The sequence below is a fragment of the Lampris incognitus genome, chromosome 11 (assembly GCF_029633865.1).
Source record: "Lampris incognitus isolate fLamInc1 chromosome 11, fLamInc1.hap2, whole genome shotgun sequence".
Classification (NCBI taxonomy): Eukaryota; Metazoa; Chordata; class Actinopteri; order Lampriformes; family Lampridae; genus Lampris; species Lampris incognitus.
This window is the reverse complement of record NC_079221.1, coordinates 36,116,444-36,133,716: the sequence shown is the minus strand read 5'-3', so window position 1 is coordinate 36,133,716 and position 17,273 is coordinate 36,116,444. Positions and strand designations below refer to the sequence as shown.

Sequence of the window (17,273 nt, the reverse complement as noted above, 5' to 3'; positions counted from 1 at the left end):
ACTTACGGACACCCTGGTGACTACTTGGTGTTTGAGCAATCCAAATCCCACAGACCTACTGGAAAGGAAACAGTCACTCGTGCTGTCATGTCAGCACTGTCTCTTCCAAATAAATGAAAAATAGTTGAACCTGGGTTTTAAAGTGGATATTGTAGTATTGGGTGGTAAAAGTCTTTCACAACTTTGTTCTGCCATACAACTTCACCTCCTCTTTAAGCTCACCGTTACATGCCTTCTCTTGCATGTGGCTGCCATGTTGAAGGCACAAAACCTCATGGGGCATCAAATCAGGAAGGTCCTACCGGACAAGAACCATTATACTGAGCAACCACAAAAGCATTCAGAGCCATTATAGTCATCTTATATGATACTCATGGTTTAGTTATTGTCTTCAGTGGCTATTTTCAGAAATGACATTTGTTTGCATGTAAATGTTGAGGATTGTTGCTCCATATGGTTCTGACTCTCCACCTGTTATCAAATTTTCTCATAAACTATAAATAGTTGTATAAATGTTTTGGTTACAATAATACATTACTACTACATCTACTACTACTACCAATAATAACCATCATCCCTGGCAACACACGTTGTACAGTCATATGTATTTTCTTCTACATAATATAAACCACAAACCTGGCTGCACTTAGCCAAAATCTAAAACAGAGCACTTTTCAAAATATTATGTTATCGATTACATGTCAAACCTACGATTTTTTTCATTAATTAATGCGGAATTTCTCCATAATATTTTATTTTACGCAAAAAAAACAAAAAAAACAAAAAACACTGCAATTACCATTAGCAAATGTCATTATCAGATGAACATTTTAACATGGCCTATTATTCCTATGTACTATGTTACTTTACTCCTAGACTGATCAATCTTTCATTTTATTCCTGGGACGCTTGACCGACTGACACTTCCTGATCACTATAAAGTTATACATACTACATTTAATATACATCATTACGCAATTCAACCAAACTGACAAGAAAATTGATTTGTCTTCAGTGTAATCTCATTAAAATAATCTAATTTATGTGTAATATAGTTTTCGTATTTCCTTTAACACATTAGCCTTGGTCATGTATCAGCAATATCAATCAGAAAATCTACTGTAGGATACCGACACATTAAACCAAGATCCAAATATGTTTTTTAGTTCCGATTTATTGAATTTGTTTTAAACCAGGATATCACGACAGAGATTTGTAGATGGCCTCGTGTCACGTCCTTTCTATCTATGACGGTCCGACCATATGCAGAGAACTTTCTGAGTGAGAATGGTGCACGCACAAAGGTTATGCTTATAACAGACAATAGAGGTAATCGCTGCCAGAAATGTATGGATGGAGGACCATTGTTAGCCATTTTTGACCCGGTTCAGCAAATGTCATACTGCTAGTTCATCAGGTTTTTACATTTGAATAACAACAAGACATGGTCCCTGGGCTTCTGTATAAATTGGCCCTGGAAACATGGGATTGGCAGAGCAAGTTGAACCATCCACTGTGGAACTACCTAAACCATCATCATGGGCAAGGTAATGTGTAATGTGTGTTGATACACATTTTCACATATTAAAAAATTGTAGTTAATGATGAGTAACGGTTATTTTTAGTCTCAATTTAAGTTATGTTATCATACAGTCAGGTTTTAAAAGTTTTGACATTGATGCAAGTAATTTATATAACATTATAAAAAACCCTATAGCCATCTTACAATGTATATCCTAATCCAAGTGCATTCCTTCTTCCTCCCATTTCAGATCATCTTCTACGAGGACAGGAACTTCCAGGGTCGCTCCTATGAGTGCATGAGTGACTGCTCCGACATGTCCTCCTACCTGAGCAGGTGTCAGTCCTGCAGGGTGGAGAGTGGATGCTTCATGGTCTATGAGCGCCCCAACTTCATGGGCCAGCAGTTCTTCCTGAGGAGGGGAGAGTACAATGACATGCAGCGTCTGATGAGCATGGGAATGATGTTTGACTCCATCAGGTCCTGCAGAATGATCCCCTACGTAAGAGACCTCAGCTAACATTCACAGGGCCACTAACTTAGTCTAGACTATTTGCACTATAACTCATCACCTTGAGTTTTCATTTTCTTTTTGCTGGTAAAACTGTTGTACTCTACTCAAAATAGCATAACATACTCACTTTTATTAATCAATTAAGATATCTGAAAGACAGATGTAAGACATTACATTTGCAAAAGCATTATAGTGCTACTCTTTGAGCAAATGCCTATGGTAACATCTTGTTTGGATTGCATTTACAGCACAGAGGACAGTTCAGGATGAGGATCTACGAGAGGGAGAACTTCGGTGGTCAGATGGTGGAGCTGATGGATGACTGCGAAAACATCACGGACCGTTTCCGCATGTCCGACTGCCAGTCCTGCCAGGTGTTGGAAGGCCACTGGTTGCTGCACGAGCAGCCCCAGTACAGAGGCAGGATGATGTACATGAGGCCCGGAGAGTACAGGAACTTCAGGGAGATGGGCATGAGTGGCATGAGGGTCATGAGCATGAGGCGCATCACTGAGATGTGCTAGACATCTGTATTTGACCGAAGCAAATAAATGTGACATCTAATTCATACTCATGTGTCCGGTACTTATTTTCCTGTGGTGGTTTGTCTTTAATTGGGATATTTGACTAGAACAATGAAATAGATGAAATCTCTAACTATTATGCATAACTAACTGTCAGTGTAGCTGGCATTGTGTGTTGATGTGGCCAGAAAGATGGGTATCTGTTGTGCTGGCTAGCAAGTTAGGTAGAGGCATCTTTACTTTTTCACATTTTTCTGTCTGTTGTTCTTATGGCAGTATGTGCAGTAGTTGCAAAAAAGCCAACAGTTGTGAGTATTCCAAGGTTCAAAACCATGATAACTACAAAATAGATACACGAATCTTCATCTTCCTCCAGAGTACTGAATGGTTCATAACAGAGGAGTACTAGGTCAAGGATCAACACCAAGTAGAAAAGTAGAAAGGTTAAAATAGGGCAGAAGCATTATCAGGTGAAAGCAGATGAGGTGGGAAAAAAAAGACTATGATCAGGGGAAAGAACAAAGCAGGTCAGGTAACAAACATTATAAATGGAGTGAATTCACTCTTTTCTAAAAAGGTCATTTAGTAAGTCAGGAGTGAGGATGATGGGTCACCATCAGAAAGGAAGAGCTAAGATTTTGGTAGCAGCGGAGGAAGGGTAGGCTATGGGCTGAAATATTGGGCTTAAGGGATAGGATGCACTTAAAGGGAAATTTCACCAGTCATAATGTAAACATCCAGGAAGTACTGATGGTCTATATCAGCGGTTGGCAACCTGTGGCACCGTGACCACGGTGGTATGCGAGGCCATCAACATGGGCACATGGAGCAATTCAAAAAAAAATTTTTTTTAATATACTTATTTTGATAGAATATATTTTTAATATAAAATATAACATGTGCAAGAACCAACAAGGTGGCGAGGTGACGGCACGCCACATGTGTTGGATCTTAGAGTTACAAATGAGGATAAAATGATAGATGACATTCAGTATTTAGGCCCTCTAGGTAACAGTGATCATTGTGTCATACTGTTTAAGGTAATTTATTACACAAAAACGGTGAGAAATGAAACGACAAGAAAAAATTACAACAAGGGGAATTTTGAGGAAGCACGTAGAAAATTAGAAATCTTTTGACTGGATACAATACCTGTCTAATTATGATGTTGAAGACAAATGGAGATAAAGGATAAGTTGAAAGAAATAGAGGATAAGTACGTACCAAACAGTAAAACCAGGTCCCAGAATAAAAAGCATAAATTTCCCTTGGATGGTATTACAAAATGGAAAGTTGTAGAAAAAAATAGTATTGCGAGAATAAGAAGTAAAAAACCAGAGGTACAACAGCAATATCGAAAAGTTACAAACTTTGGAAGAATGAGAATATGTTATTTAAGAAAGCTATATGAAGAAGACTTAGCAAGACAATCTATGCTGAAACCAAAGGTTATCTGGAATTATATTAATAAGAGGAAAAAAATTAAGACATCAGTAGGAGATTTATATACTAATCAGAAGGATACAAACTCCCCAAAAACAGACAAAGAAACTGAAAGGGCAGAAATACTGTCAGATTATTTCAGCAGTGTATTTGCGATTGAACCTGAAGGGCACATACCTGAATAGCCAAGAGTGGAAGTTCAGCAAACAGAATGTTTTATAATAACTTCTGAAGATATAAAACGGCTTCTACAGGGTATTAACATCTATAAATCACCAGGGCCAGATGTGATACATCCTAGGATCTTAAAGGAATTGGCTAGTGTGATTACTGAACCTCTAACAATGTTGCATAATAAATCATTAAAAGAATCAACTTTACCCTGTGATTGGAAAGAGGCACATATCAGCGTAATTTTCAAAAAAGGAAACAAGTCACTAGCAGGAAATTACAGGACAGTTAGTCTGACATCTGTAGTATGTAAGACAATGGAAAAACTAATCAGGACATATATTGTTGACCATATTAAGTCTAACAGACTTTTTAGTAACAAGCAGTATGGATTTATATCTGGAAGATCGACTACACTTCAGCTTCTCACCGTTCTTGATAAGTGGTCAGCAGCTTTGGATAAAGGGGAGTCAGTTGATTGCATGTGTATGGACTTTCAAAAAGCTTTTGATAAAGTTCTTCATAAAAGACTGTTGTCAAAATTAAAATCCTATGGTGTAGACGACAGAGTTAGAGGCTGGATATAAGATTTTTTACATAATAGGAAACAGCAGATGGTGGTTAATGGGGCCACTTCAAAATGGAAACTGGTGACTTCTGGAGTTCCACAAGGTTCTGTATTGGGCCCTGTACTCTTTGTTGTCTATACAAATGATTTACCAAGTGTGATACAATCCAATTCATACCTTTTTGCGGACGATACAAAAATATTTAGAATAATTAATAAGGACGCTGATATAGCCCATCTTCAAGCAGACCTCCATAGCATGAGTAACTGGTGTGATAGGTGGCTACTGAAATTGAATCAAGAAAAATGCAAACATTTACAAATTGGGAAAACAAGTGCCAACTGGGTCAACTACAAAGTCGGAGATTTAATGGTTCAGCAAGTGGAAGAAGAACAGGACATTGGTGTCGTGGTCGATAGTTCAATTGAATTTCACACGCACATTTCTGAAAAAATTAAAAAAGCAAACTCTATGCTGGCGATAATTAGAAGAACTTTTCTAAATTTGGGTAAGGAAATAGTTTTACCATTACATAAATCCTTGCTGCAATCTCATCTTGAATTTGCAAGCTCGGTCTGGTGTCCTTATAAAGTAAACTATATAGAAAAAATTGAGAAGGTTCAGAGAAGAGCTACTAAACTAATCCCAGGTCTGAAAGAGATGTCATATGATGAGAGGTTAAGAAATTTACAATTACCAACTCTAGTATACAGGAGACATAGAGGAGACATGATTGAAGTCTATAAACTTGTACACAAAATATATGATTTCACAGCTGAGCCTGTTGTCTATTTGTGGAATAATAGGTATGAGTTAAGAGGGAACTCCTTAAAACTATTCCCATAAAGTGTCACTCTGAAAAGAGAAAAATCTTCTTTACAATTCATGCTGTAAGAGCATGGAACAAACTTCCAGAGGATGTGGTGCAGGCTCCTTCAATTAATTCTTTTAAAAATAAGATTAGATACATTTTGGTCAACAAAGGACCTTTTATACGACTATAAAGCTGAGTTGTGATCATTGTGAGTATTGTGTGACTATGATTATGTGTGAGACTAATGTATTTGAGAGACTATTGTATTTATGTGACTTGTGATTATTTGTGAGATTATTGTGATTTTAATAACTATATTGTGGTTCTTTTCTGTATGGTTGTTTGTTTTAATTTGTTGAGTCTGGTGTAGAGGATTTGTATCCTGTGCCAGAAAATTTTTCATTAAATTAAATAGCCTAATGGTGAATTAGACGAACAATTCGATTTAAAATAATACTGAAATAATTAATTAGTTTCAAATTACACCATTGTTTTTGACAGCAAGAGAGCGCACACAATTGACATGGTCTATCATACGGATATCATACGGACAGGATCTCAAGGCGCATCCAAGGTGAGGACTGTGTCCATTTCGGGAACCTCAGAATTGCATCTCTGCTATTCGCAGATGATGTGGTTTTGTTGGCTTCATCAGAACACGACCTCCGGCACGCACTTGGGTGGTTTGCAGCGGAGTGTGAAATGGCTGGGATGAGAGTCAGCACCTCTAAGTCTGAGTCCATGGTTTCTCTACCAGAAAATGGTGGATTGCTCCCTCCGGGCTGGGGATGAGTTGTTGCCTCAAGTGAAGGAGTTCAAGTATCTCGGGGTCTTGTTCACGAGTGACGGTAGGATGGAGCGGGAGATTGACAGGCGGATTGGTGCATCATCAGCAATAATGCGGACGTTGTACCTGACCGTTGTGGTGAAGAGGGAGCTGAGCCAGAAGGCAAAGCTCTCAATTTACCAGTCAATCTTCGTTCCAGCCCTCACCTATGGTCATGAGCTTTTGGTAGTGACCAAAAGGGTGAGATCGCGGATACAAGCAAATGAAATTAGTTTCCTCCGTAGGGTGTCTGGGCTCAGCCTTAGAGATAGGGTGAGGAGCTCGGACATCCGGAGGGAGCTCGGAGTAGAGTCGCTGCTCCTTCGCATCGAAAGTAGCCACCTGAGGTGGTTTGAGCATCTGATTAGGATGCCTCCTGGGCGCCTTCCATTGGAGGTTTTCCAGGTACGTCCAACTGGGAGGAGAACCCAGAGTAGACCCAGAACTTGCTGGAGGGACTACATGTCCAATTGTTGCGTTCTGTTTATACTGATATTCATGTTACCCTCTTGCACCACTAGGTGGTGCTATGTTAATAAGCTGTTTCCTGTTTTGACATGAAGAAGAGAATGTAATGATGGCTGCCTACATGATCCTTGAGTTAAGTAAACGTCCGTTCTAATCCGACCTGCCTCCTCGTGATTGTGCACCACCCAACACTATAAACTGGCGACGAGTGAACCCAAAGATTGTTTTTATGCTTTTGGCTGATATTTTCTGAAAATGGCTGTGAATGTGCCTTCTCCCGCGATGTTCCTGCCTTGCCCGGGCGAACCTGCAATGCCATTCAATACATGGCTACGGATATTCAACAATTACTTACTGGTGATCAGTGCAACTGGAAATGCTTGGCCTGAAGCTCACAAGAGAGCTGGTCTGCTACATTGTAGACTCTGAAGGACAACGGATTTTTTACACATTACCAGATACGGGTGAGACATTTTCTTCTGCTGTTACTGCCTTACAGGCTTACTTTACACCTAAGACCAACGTCGTCGTTGAACGGCATATTTTCAGGAAGCGGACACAGGCAACGCACGAGACTATTCTGCAGTATGTTGCTGCTTTATGTGAACTGGCTACTAAATGTGACTTTACTGATAAAATGGATGAGCTGGTCCACGACCAGTTAATTGTGCATGTAGTTAGCCAGCGTATAAGAGAGAGACTGCTACCTGAACCTGATCTAACGCTAGATAAGGCTATCATTATAGCAACACAGATTGAATCTGCTACTGAACAAGCTAAAGCAATGGCACCAGACCACAGTGTCCCAGTACAGGCTGTACAGTCGAGGTCACGTGCCTTTAGGAAGCGGGACAGACAGCCCTCCCACTCAGCTGAGCCACCTACTACTTCACAGCCTGCATCACCCTGCTCCTGCTTCAGATGTGGCTCTGACAGTGACTTGGCTAACTCTCCACAATACTCAGCTGCAAATGTCACTTGCAATGCATGCCACAAAGTAGGACACTTTGCTCGTTTCTGCAGATCTGCTCAAACCCAGCTTGTGCATGAGTTTGAACTCCCTGAACTGACAGTGCTCTACTTAGATGATGCCGACTATGCTCCAAAGAAAATTCTGTGCAATGTACATGTCCACACACCAACTACTCCTGCCCAGGAAATTGAACTAGTTGTGAATATAGGTTCAGCAGTATCCATAATGCCACACCCTACCTATGACAAGTACTTCAGTACCACACCACTTTCTGCACCTGTTGTTCGCCTTGTGTCATACAACTGGTCTAGGATACCTGTTCTGGGGTGCCTACAGGCTCAAGTGAGTAGAGATGACATCACTGCCCCTACCACGTTCTTTGTAGTGGATAAACTCCACTGCTCAGGATGGACATGATGACTGCTCTACACCTCTGTATTAGTGGAAACATCGTCCTTCCCTCTTCTGCTCCAGCTACATCTGCTCCGGTGATGACCACTGCTCTCACCGCTCCTACTGCCCCCGCCATTGGCTGTGCAAAGGACATTGTGCATCGAGTTAAGCCTCGTTCTGCACCCTTACAACCAGTACTTCTGCCAGATGGCCCATGGAAAAAGCTAGGTCTTGACATAGTAGGGCCTTTTGAGACAGCTGTGCCCACCTGCCGTTATGCTATTACGCTGATGGACTACAACTCCAAGTGGCCTGAGTTGGCCTTTTCCCACACCGCAACAACTGCTGACGTAATACAGTTTCTTACCTCTGTTTTTAGCAGGCACGGTAACCCAGAAAGCATCGTTACAGACAATGGAGCTCAATTCACATCGGCAGCCTTCGCTGAGTTTCTTGAGAAAAGGTGGCATCCTCCACAATTGGGTATCAGTCTACTATCTGGCAGCCAACGGGGCCATTGAACGTTTCCACCGTGTTCTGAAGAGCTGCATCCAGACTGCAATCCAGCAGTCTCGGCCATGGAAAGAGGCTGTGCTGGATTGGCTACAAGTCTACAGGACCACTCCACATGCCACCACTGCTGTCCCACCAGAATGTGCGCTAAACTGGACATACTGCCCCTGCAACCTACTTTGACAGCACAGGGTGCCTCTGTGCACAGAATGGTCCAAGAAAAACTGGCCAAGATGAAGTGCTACACTGGATCCAAACGTGGCGCCCGCGTGCCTCTCTTTCAGGAGGGAGAGAGGGTTAGGCTAAGAATACCTCACCACGTTCCCAAAGCACACCCGAGATTCAGTGGACCAGTGACAGTGGAAAAGAAGGTAGGCACAAGCACCTTCTTGCTTAGCAATGGAACAAAATTGAATGTATCCCACCTGGCTCCCTTCCCTGTTGCAGCTGAGTATGAAGCTGTCAACAAACCTACTTCAAAATCACATCACACGCACACTCCCCACATCCATCCACATGCAAGAAACAAGCCTAGTTGGCATAAGGACTATGTCCCATACTGAAAGTTTGACTGTAAATTTAAGCCATTGGATGGCTAGAAAAAGGTATGGGATAGAGAAAATATAATATTACAAGCAACCCTGTTATAAGGGAAACATACTGTTGAAAAATCTTTATTTGATGGATGTATACTCTGGTTTTGAAGAATTGACCATGGCCTAGAGAGAAAGATATTATCAGAAAAAATGGTAAATTAAACATAATGTTATTGTAGGATTAGAGATGTTAAGTTGAATCAAGTGCAACTGGACTTGGTATATTCACGGATATATACCAAGTCCAGTTGCACTTGATTCAATTCCCTTGGATAACCATGACCTGGATGAATGAGAACATTCACAGACATAGAGATGTTAAGGTATATTGTTTACATACCATTAAGTGTTTTGTTACTGTGACCTAGTGTTAGTCCTCTTCGGAAAATAATAAGCAGTGATTACAGAATCTTACTGATGCTGGTTTGGCAGTAACATTCTTTTACAGAGAGAGATGTTGTGTTCTGTTTATATTGATATTCATGTTACCCTCTTGCAGCACTAGGTGGTACTATGCTAATATGCTGTTTCCTGTTTTGACGTGAAGAAGAGAATGTAATGATGGCTGCCTACATGATCCTTGAGTTAAGTAAACGTCCGTTCTAATCCTACCTGCCTCCTTGTGATAGTGCACCATCCAACACTACACCAATCTGGCCTGGGAACGCCTTGGGATCCCCCAGGAGGAGCTGGAGGGCGTTGCTGGGGAGAGGGACATCTGAAGTGCCCTACTTATAGCTTGCTGCCACTGCGACCCGACCCCGGAGAAGTGGCTGATGATGAGATGAGATGAGATATCATACTTCTCCCCTTCCCTCTGATCTGCTTACGAATGCAGCTTTACAGCGGTAGTGAAACTGTAGGATAACTAGCTAGCTTTCTTTTTTTGCTTTATGTCAAGCACAACAGATGGGGCGGCACGGTGGCGCAGTGGTTAGCGCAGCCACCTCACAGCAAGAAGTTCCTGGGTTTCGAGCCCCAGGGTAGTCCAACCTTGGGGGTTGTCCCAGGTCATCTTCTGTGTGGAGTTTACATGTTCTCCCTGTGTCTGCGTGGGTTTCCTCCGGGTGCGCCGGTTTCCTCCCAAAGACATGTAGGTCTTATATTAAAATTTACCCTAGCTGTGAATGTGTGTGTGTGTGTGAGAGCCCTGTGTGTGTGTGGACATGCCCACAGGGTGTTGTGATGTGTCTAGTGCAGCAGCGTGTAGTTGGAGGGAAGGTGCATGTGTTCTTCCAACCCGCTTGTGTCCCTCCTGCCCTTAGCTTGATGCCGCTGGCTAGCCTTTGTGGTGAATAGGGAAGCATCCTAGCGTGTAAGCCTTCCCTTGCCAGTACATAGCCTCTCCTTCACCAAGACTCCTGCCAGGCCTCCCCGTGGCCACACATGGTAACTGGGGTCTTGCGGCCCCAGGCTAACTTGGCAGGGATCTCGGAGCAGCAGTGGGCCCCAGAGATATGGTGTGCAGGCCCACCCTGGTGGACATGTCCTGGCACCTATCAACCACTGCCCCGCTGCCTTGTGTTTGAGTCTGGGAAGACATAAGGATAAGGGAGCTTACCCCAACAGAAAAGCAAGCTGTGGCGGCACGCTTCGAGGCGGTTTCCGAAAAACTGGATTTCCGGCAGCCCCCTGCAGTTGTGTGGAGGTGCCGGTCGTCTAGGGATCCCCCTTGCCATCGGAACCATCTCCTCTACAATCAAGTCATGTGGCTTTGGGAGAAGCATACCCCCCATGTCACTTTAAAAACCATCTCTGCGCAGGTATCTTCTTCTGCTATCTGCTATCTGTGTGAGCCCTGTGATGGACTGGTGGCCTGTCCAGGGTGTCTCCCCGCCTGCCGCCCAATGACTGCTGGGATAGGCTTCATCATCTCCGCGACCCTGAGTAGGATAAGCGGTTTGGATAATGGATGACAACTGACGGGGGGGGGGGGTCACGTGATGCAGCAAAGCTAGATCGACGCTAGCTCAGGGGCTCTCCAAACAAATTCATTTTAAAACCTTTATAAACATCAAAATCCACTTTTAATTCGGTCGGACTGCTGCAGTATGCCCTTGAGACCCTGGAACAAATAACTAAAGTCAGCTAGTGAGGAAATTCCGACATCTGTAGAGAAAACTATTACCCATACTGGCGACCAAGAAGCTTGCATAATAGCGGTGCAGGAATACTTGAGCAGTGGAGACTCACTTATTAGAGAGATAAGAAACGGTAATCAAGCCCTCTCCAGTAAACTCGACTCTAAAACCGCAGAATTAATCAGTCTATCTCTGGACTGAAAACTATGCTGGATAAGCTGAGCTCCCGCGTAGCCGAGGCGGAGGAGCGTGTTGGCGCGGCGGAGGACCGGTTGGTGGAGCTGGACTCTCGTGTTGTCAAGTTTAGTAAGGAAAAGGTCTTTTTAATGGCGAAAGTTGACCATCTGGAAAACTACAGCAAACGCAACAATATACATGTTAATCGTCGGGAAGGCTGCGAGGGAAACGACCCTGTGAACTTTTTTGCTAGCTGGATCCCAGCCACTCTGGGACAAGAGTATTTCACTGAGCCCCTGATAGTGGAGCAGGCACATCGGGCTTCTGCATTCCGTCCACTTGGAGACCAGAGACTGAGACCTGTCCTGATACGCCTGCTCAGATATCAAGATCTGGTCAAAAGCCTACGTATCGCCGCACGGCGGTCCAGAAAGAATGATGTAGCCTAGGATGATAAATAAGCCTGTGCTGTTTTTCCCCGACCTGAGCGCCAGCTTAATGAAACGCAGGAAGGAGTACGACCAAGTTAAGAGGGAGCTTCAATTTAAGGATATTCCGTTTTCCCTACTCCATCTCGCAACAGGATCACGTTCCCGATGGAAGGAGAATATTCTTCAAAACGCCTAAGGAAGCGATGGAATTCCTTCATGACTCTCCAGGAGAAACATAACGGATGAAAACAGGTGGCTGAAAACCGGACAGGCAGCCGTAGTTTCAGCTGCCATGTCTTTATGCTTAAAACGGTCATTACTCTTGTTATATTATAGACGTTCTAGAATAGAATAGAATAGAACTTTGTCATTGTACAAGTACAATGAAATTTGACAGTGCAGTTCTTATCAGTGCAAAGATCGATATGAAAAGAATTAAAAACATAAAACACACATTCATTTCTGTATTCTACTGGAAGTGATCTTACATTATCTTCCAGTACATTCTAGATAATGTAAGTGGTGACAGTATTCTCAATTTACATTTGAAAGATTGGTTTCAGCTTAAGCCGGCTAATTTGTGTAGTAACAATTTTTGAAACAGGTGTTTTCAGTATTTGTATCGTTTACACACAGGAGCAAAAGAAACCGAGGAGACAATGGGTAGGACATATGACGTCATCCTTTAATTCCAAAGCAAGGGGAGTGGCTATTTTGATAAATAAAAACAGTCCGGTGCTAAAAGCTTATTTAAGGTGACAAATAATCTCCTATACAAAAGGTATCAAAAAGAAATACATGGCAGAAATAGAACTGGAAGCAGTAATTATGAAATTGGAAAAGTGAGTTCCAACAGTCTGGTTCCAAGGAATTATATAAATCACTGGTTAAAAAAAAAGCTTACATACAACACTTATAGAATTGAAAAAGCAATTTTGGATGCCACTCCAAACACCATCATCATCATCATCATCATTATCAGTTCTGTAAACTATGGAGGTCGTAGGAGCACAGCTGATGCCTCAACAAGTCTCTTCCACCATTTCCTATCCACCGCAGCTCTCCCCGCCTCCAGTACACTCATCTGTAGCCATTCTCCGATGTTGTTTACCCAAGTTTTTCTCGGTCTCCCTCTCTTCTAAGTCCCTTCTACCTGGCCTTGCAGGATGTCCTTTGCAAGTGTCCTTTCTGTTCGGCAAACGTGCCCAAACCAGTTTAATTTCCTTTTTTTTTTTTTACCATTGTCAGTAAACTATCATGGTGACCATTCAATAGCTTCCTTAATGCTGTTCAGCACTTCAATGTTGGTGACGTGTGCTGTATATGGGATTTGCAGCATTCTTCTATATGCTCTAAATTCAAAGGCTTGTATTTTTTTCTCCATAGCTTTTGTTAGGGTCCAGGATTCTACACAGTATAGAAGAGTTGCTATTATGACGGTGCAGAGCAGTTGTATGTTTGACTTCATTCCAAGGTTTTTATCTTTCTAGATCATGTTGAGCTTGGTCATTGCGCCTGTTGCGATGGCGATTCTGCCCCTAATTTATTTTTCTGATCTCCCGTCTTTGTTAATCACAGATCCAAGATATTTGAAAGATGTGACTTCCTCAAGTTTTTCGCTGCCAACAATTTCCGTGTTCTGCTCTTCAATCTCTTCAGTCTCCCTCCTCGGGTGATCTTTTGTTGTCATAATTTTGCTTTTTTAGTACTGATCAACATACCCATGTCCTTAGCCACCTTGTCCAGTCTTCTGGTTATTTCAGCTAGTTTATCCCCTGTTGCTGGCGATTAGATCTATGTCATCTGCAAAGCAAAGGTTGGTGATTTTTCTTCCGCCGATTGTGAGAGTTGGTTCAAAACCCTCCATAGCGTTGGTGACGATCTCTTCAAGGAATACATTGAAAAGGCACGGTGACAGTAAACAACCTTGTCTCACTCCTACTGTTGTAGCGAACCAGTCACCGAGTGCACTGTCCACTAGCCCTGCAACCCTGAGCTCGTTAATGTCATGTGAAGTGAACTCAATAAAGTTTCAGTTTTGAATGCAAGTCCGCGCATGTGCGCAGTTCGGGTTTTGGTGGGTCTGACGAACAATAAAGTTGTCCACTGTTGCACACGTATGAAAGTGTCCGAGTGTCTTATCTGATAAATCAGATTAAATCAGTAAGCGTACCGCCACATGGTGTCAGAAGTGTCAGAAATAAAGTTGTTAGTGAGCAAGTGTGTGCATTGCCATGGCAAAGTCTCCCCCTCCAGATCCGCCAGACTTAACAAAGCCTGAGAGCTGGCCGGATTGGAAGCAAAGGTTTTCAGGGTACAGAGAGGCGACTAAGCTACACGAGGAGGCAGAAGGAGTGCAGGCCAGTGTGTTGATATATTCGATGGTGGCAGAGGCTGAGCACATATTCAAATCATTCACCTTCAGGAGAGCAGAGGATGCACATATATATGACAGTGCCTACAAAGTTCAATGAACATTTAATTCCAAAACACAACGTCATCTTTGAGAGGGCCAAATTTCACTCACGAGTGCAGAATGCTGGTGAAAGCGTGGAAGCTTTTATTAGACAACTCTACGAGCTAGCAGAAAATTGTGATTTTGGAGCTCAGAAGGGAGAACATCCAAGAGATAGAATTGTCATTGGAATTCGTGAGAAATCACTGTCTCAGAAGTTGTGTAGTGCAATAGAAATAGCGAGATATTATGAGCTAATTATGGCCCAGAACGAATGACCCAGCTCGTCTGATAATGTGGACGAAGTAAAAATATCTTCCCAGAATGGGAGGCGAAGCAATGGCGCCCGTGCAGAAAAAGCACACAAACGAGCAAAGGGGCCCCATGCTAATCTATGTATGTTGTGACTTGCTGTCAATAAATAAATATACTATACTAAACTATAAATATTTGTTATTGGAAATTTATATTTCTGTCTGACACGAGATGGTCGTCATATTTTGATGCTGTTCATGCTCTGTATGGAGGTTTTGAGAAAATTAAACATGCACTGGATTCTGTATCAGCTGACACTGAACAGGAAATGAACACAAGGCGAGAGGCAGAAGAATTGAGTGAGAAAATGGAGAACCTGGAAACGATATTTCTCACAATTCTTTGGAATGACATTCTTGAAAGAGTGAACAAAAGAGGTAAGGTCCTGCAGTCAGAGGATGTGAACATATTTGTTGCCATGAATCTTCTTGAGTCTCTGAAAACATCTTCAGGAAATTAAGACAAATTTAGTGAATACGAATTAAAAGCCAGGAGTCGGTGTCCAGATTCAGATTATAGCGATGTGAAAAAACGGGAACAAAAGTGAAGTGTGCGTCTAACTAGATATGACGGATCAGAAGAACAGGTACTTCTCAGTAAAAGTGAAAAGTTCAAGGTGGAAACATTCCTTCCTGTTCTGGACTCTCTAATCTCTGAACTGACAAAACGTGCAGAAACTTATTTATTGATTGGAAATCTGTTTTCCTTCTTCAGTGAATTGAAAAAAAATTGGTTCTGATGACCTAAACAAAAAGTATGAACATCTGGCTAATGTGTATCACAAAGTCCTTGATTATGGTGACAGTTTAAATGAATGTGAGCATCTCAAGCACTAAATGGTTCTTGATGAAAATTGGAAGACTCTCCCTGCATTGTACAGAAAAATTACTTCGGACAACTTGAAATCTGTGTTTTCCAATGTTGAAATTGCCCTCAGAGTGTTCAAGTGCATGATGGTGACCAACTGTGCAGGAGAACGTTCATTTTCAAGATTGATATAAAAAAAGATATAAAAAAACCAGCTTCGCAGCACAATGGGGCAGCATGCAGCATTTGAACTGGCTTTCACTCAAGCGTATGGAAAATGACATCCTGAAGACCACTGACTTCAAGCCAATTATAAAGCAATTCTCTGCAAAGAAATTTCGCAAATGTTTGTGTTGAACACTTGATTAATAATAAATAATTCATAGTAATTTCATACTGAGCCATTTCCGTCTCTATGGTTTACCAATTGAATATGATTTATATGTGGAAATTTTTGCATTTTTCAAGGCTCATGTTATATTGTTCAAACGTTTGTGTTGATTAATCTTTGCTGTACAGCATGTTTTTTTAATGTTTAAACACTGATTTTGTTGGAAGTACCAATAAATATATGTTTAATTTTATCGACCATTTACATTTTTATTACTGTGAGCGGTTGTGTAGGTATTGGCCCCAGTGCACTGCTTTGCCCGGGGGCCTATAATGCTGTTAAGACGGCTCTGCAGGCCCAACCTGGTGGACATGCCCTGGCACCTATCAGCCACTGCCCGGCTGCCTTGTGGGTGAGTCTGGGAAGACAAAAGGCTAAGGGAGCTTACCCCAACAGAAAAGCAAACTGTGGCAGCACGCTTCGAGTTGGTTTCCAAAAAACGGGATTTCCGGCAGCCTCCTGCAGTTGTGTGGAGGTGCCAATCATCTAGGAGTTCCCCTTGCCATCGGAACCTTCTCCTCTACAATCAAGTCAGGGGCGTTGGGAGAAACGCACCCCCCCCCATGTCACTTTAAAAAACATCTCTGCTCAGGTATCTTCTTCTGCTACCTGAGTCCCCGACCTCACAAAGTCTGGCAGCGATGGAGTATCCAGTGACAGGAGCAGGGCTGAATGAGCTGGGAGCTCTTAGCTGGAACTCTGCACACAAGTGGCACAGGGCAACAGTCGTTAGCAGCTGGGATTGAGTGGCAGCTGTTTCTGGCAGGCCCCCTCTGCGTCTGAGTAGTCCTATTTAAGGACCGCACTGCTCCCACCATTTGGGGAACGGCCTAGAAAAAGTGGCCCAAAAATTGCCCATTCAACACTGTGCCTGGGCAGGAAGCTGCACCTGCCGGGCCATTCCACTACGCGGTCGAAAAACACAAACTATACCATGAAGAATTGCAGCTTAGAACACAAGGACACTCCTTGACGTCAGCCATGGTACAGACAGACCTCAATGCAGAACAGCACTTATTGCCAGCGAGCTGAAGCGCTATTGTGTGCATGTGGCGGCACTCAGTGAGACCAGGGTCCTTGAAGAGGGCTTGCTCAGTGAAATGGGAGAGGGCTATACATTCTATCGGAAAGGATACCTCCTAGGAGGTCAACACATTCCTGGAGTTGGTTTTGCAATCAAGAACAGTCTCTTACCCAAACTCAAAGAAACACCAGTGGGCATTAGTGAATGGCTGATGACTCTCCGCATACCCCTTGCAAAATGCTGATACATCACCTTGATAAGTGCCT

At 42.7% G+C, this 17,273-nt stretch overlaps 1 protein-coding gene across 2 annotated transcripts; it reads left to right on the top strand.

The window, feature by feature from the left end:
* Positions 1-1,538: 1,538 nt before the first annotated feature.
* On the top strand, positions 1,539-2,560 carry LOC130120821 (gamma-crystallin M1-like). Of its 2 annotated transcripts, none has more exons than XM_056289587.1 (3): positions 1,539-1,547; positions 1,773-2,024; positions 2,285-2,560. In XM_056289587.1, exons 1-3 carry the CDS (start codon positions 1,539-1,541, stop codon positions 2,558-2,560), a joined length of 537 nt encoding a protein of 178 aa, XP_056145562.1. The 2 variants fall into 2 exon arrangements, with proteins under 2 accessions (XP_056145562.1, XP_056145561.1); XM_056289586.1 differs by lacking the exon at positions 1,539-1,547 and adding an exon at positions 1,640-1,657.
* The last annotated feature ends 14,713 nt before the right edge of the window (positions 2,561-17,273 follow it).

Coding starts and splice junctions, on each gene's coding strand:
- LOC130120821 (XM_056289586.1), top strand. Junction 2,025..2,284: donor CCTGCAGAATGATCCCCTAC/GTAAGAGACCTC, acceptor TTGCATTTACAG/CACAGAGGACAGTTCAGGAT.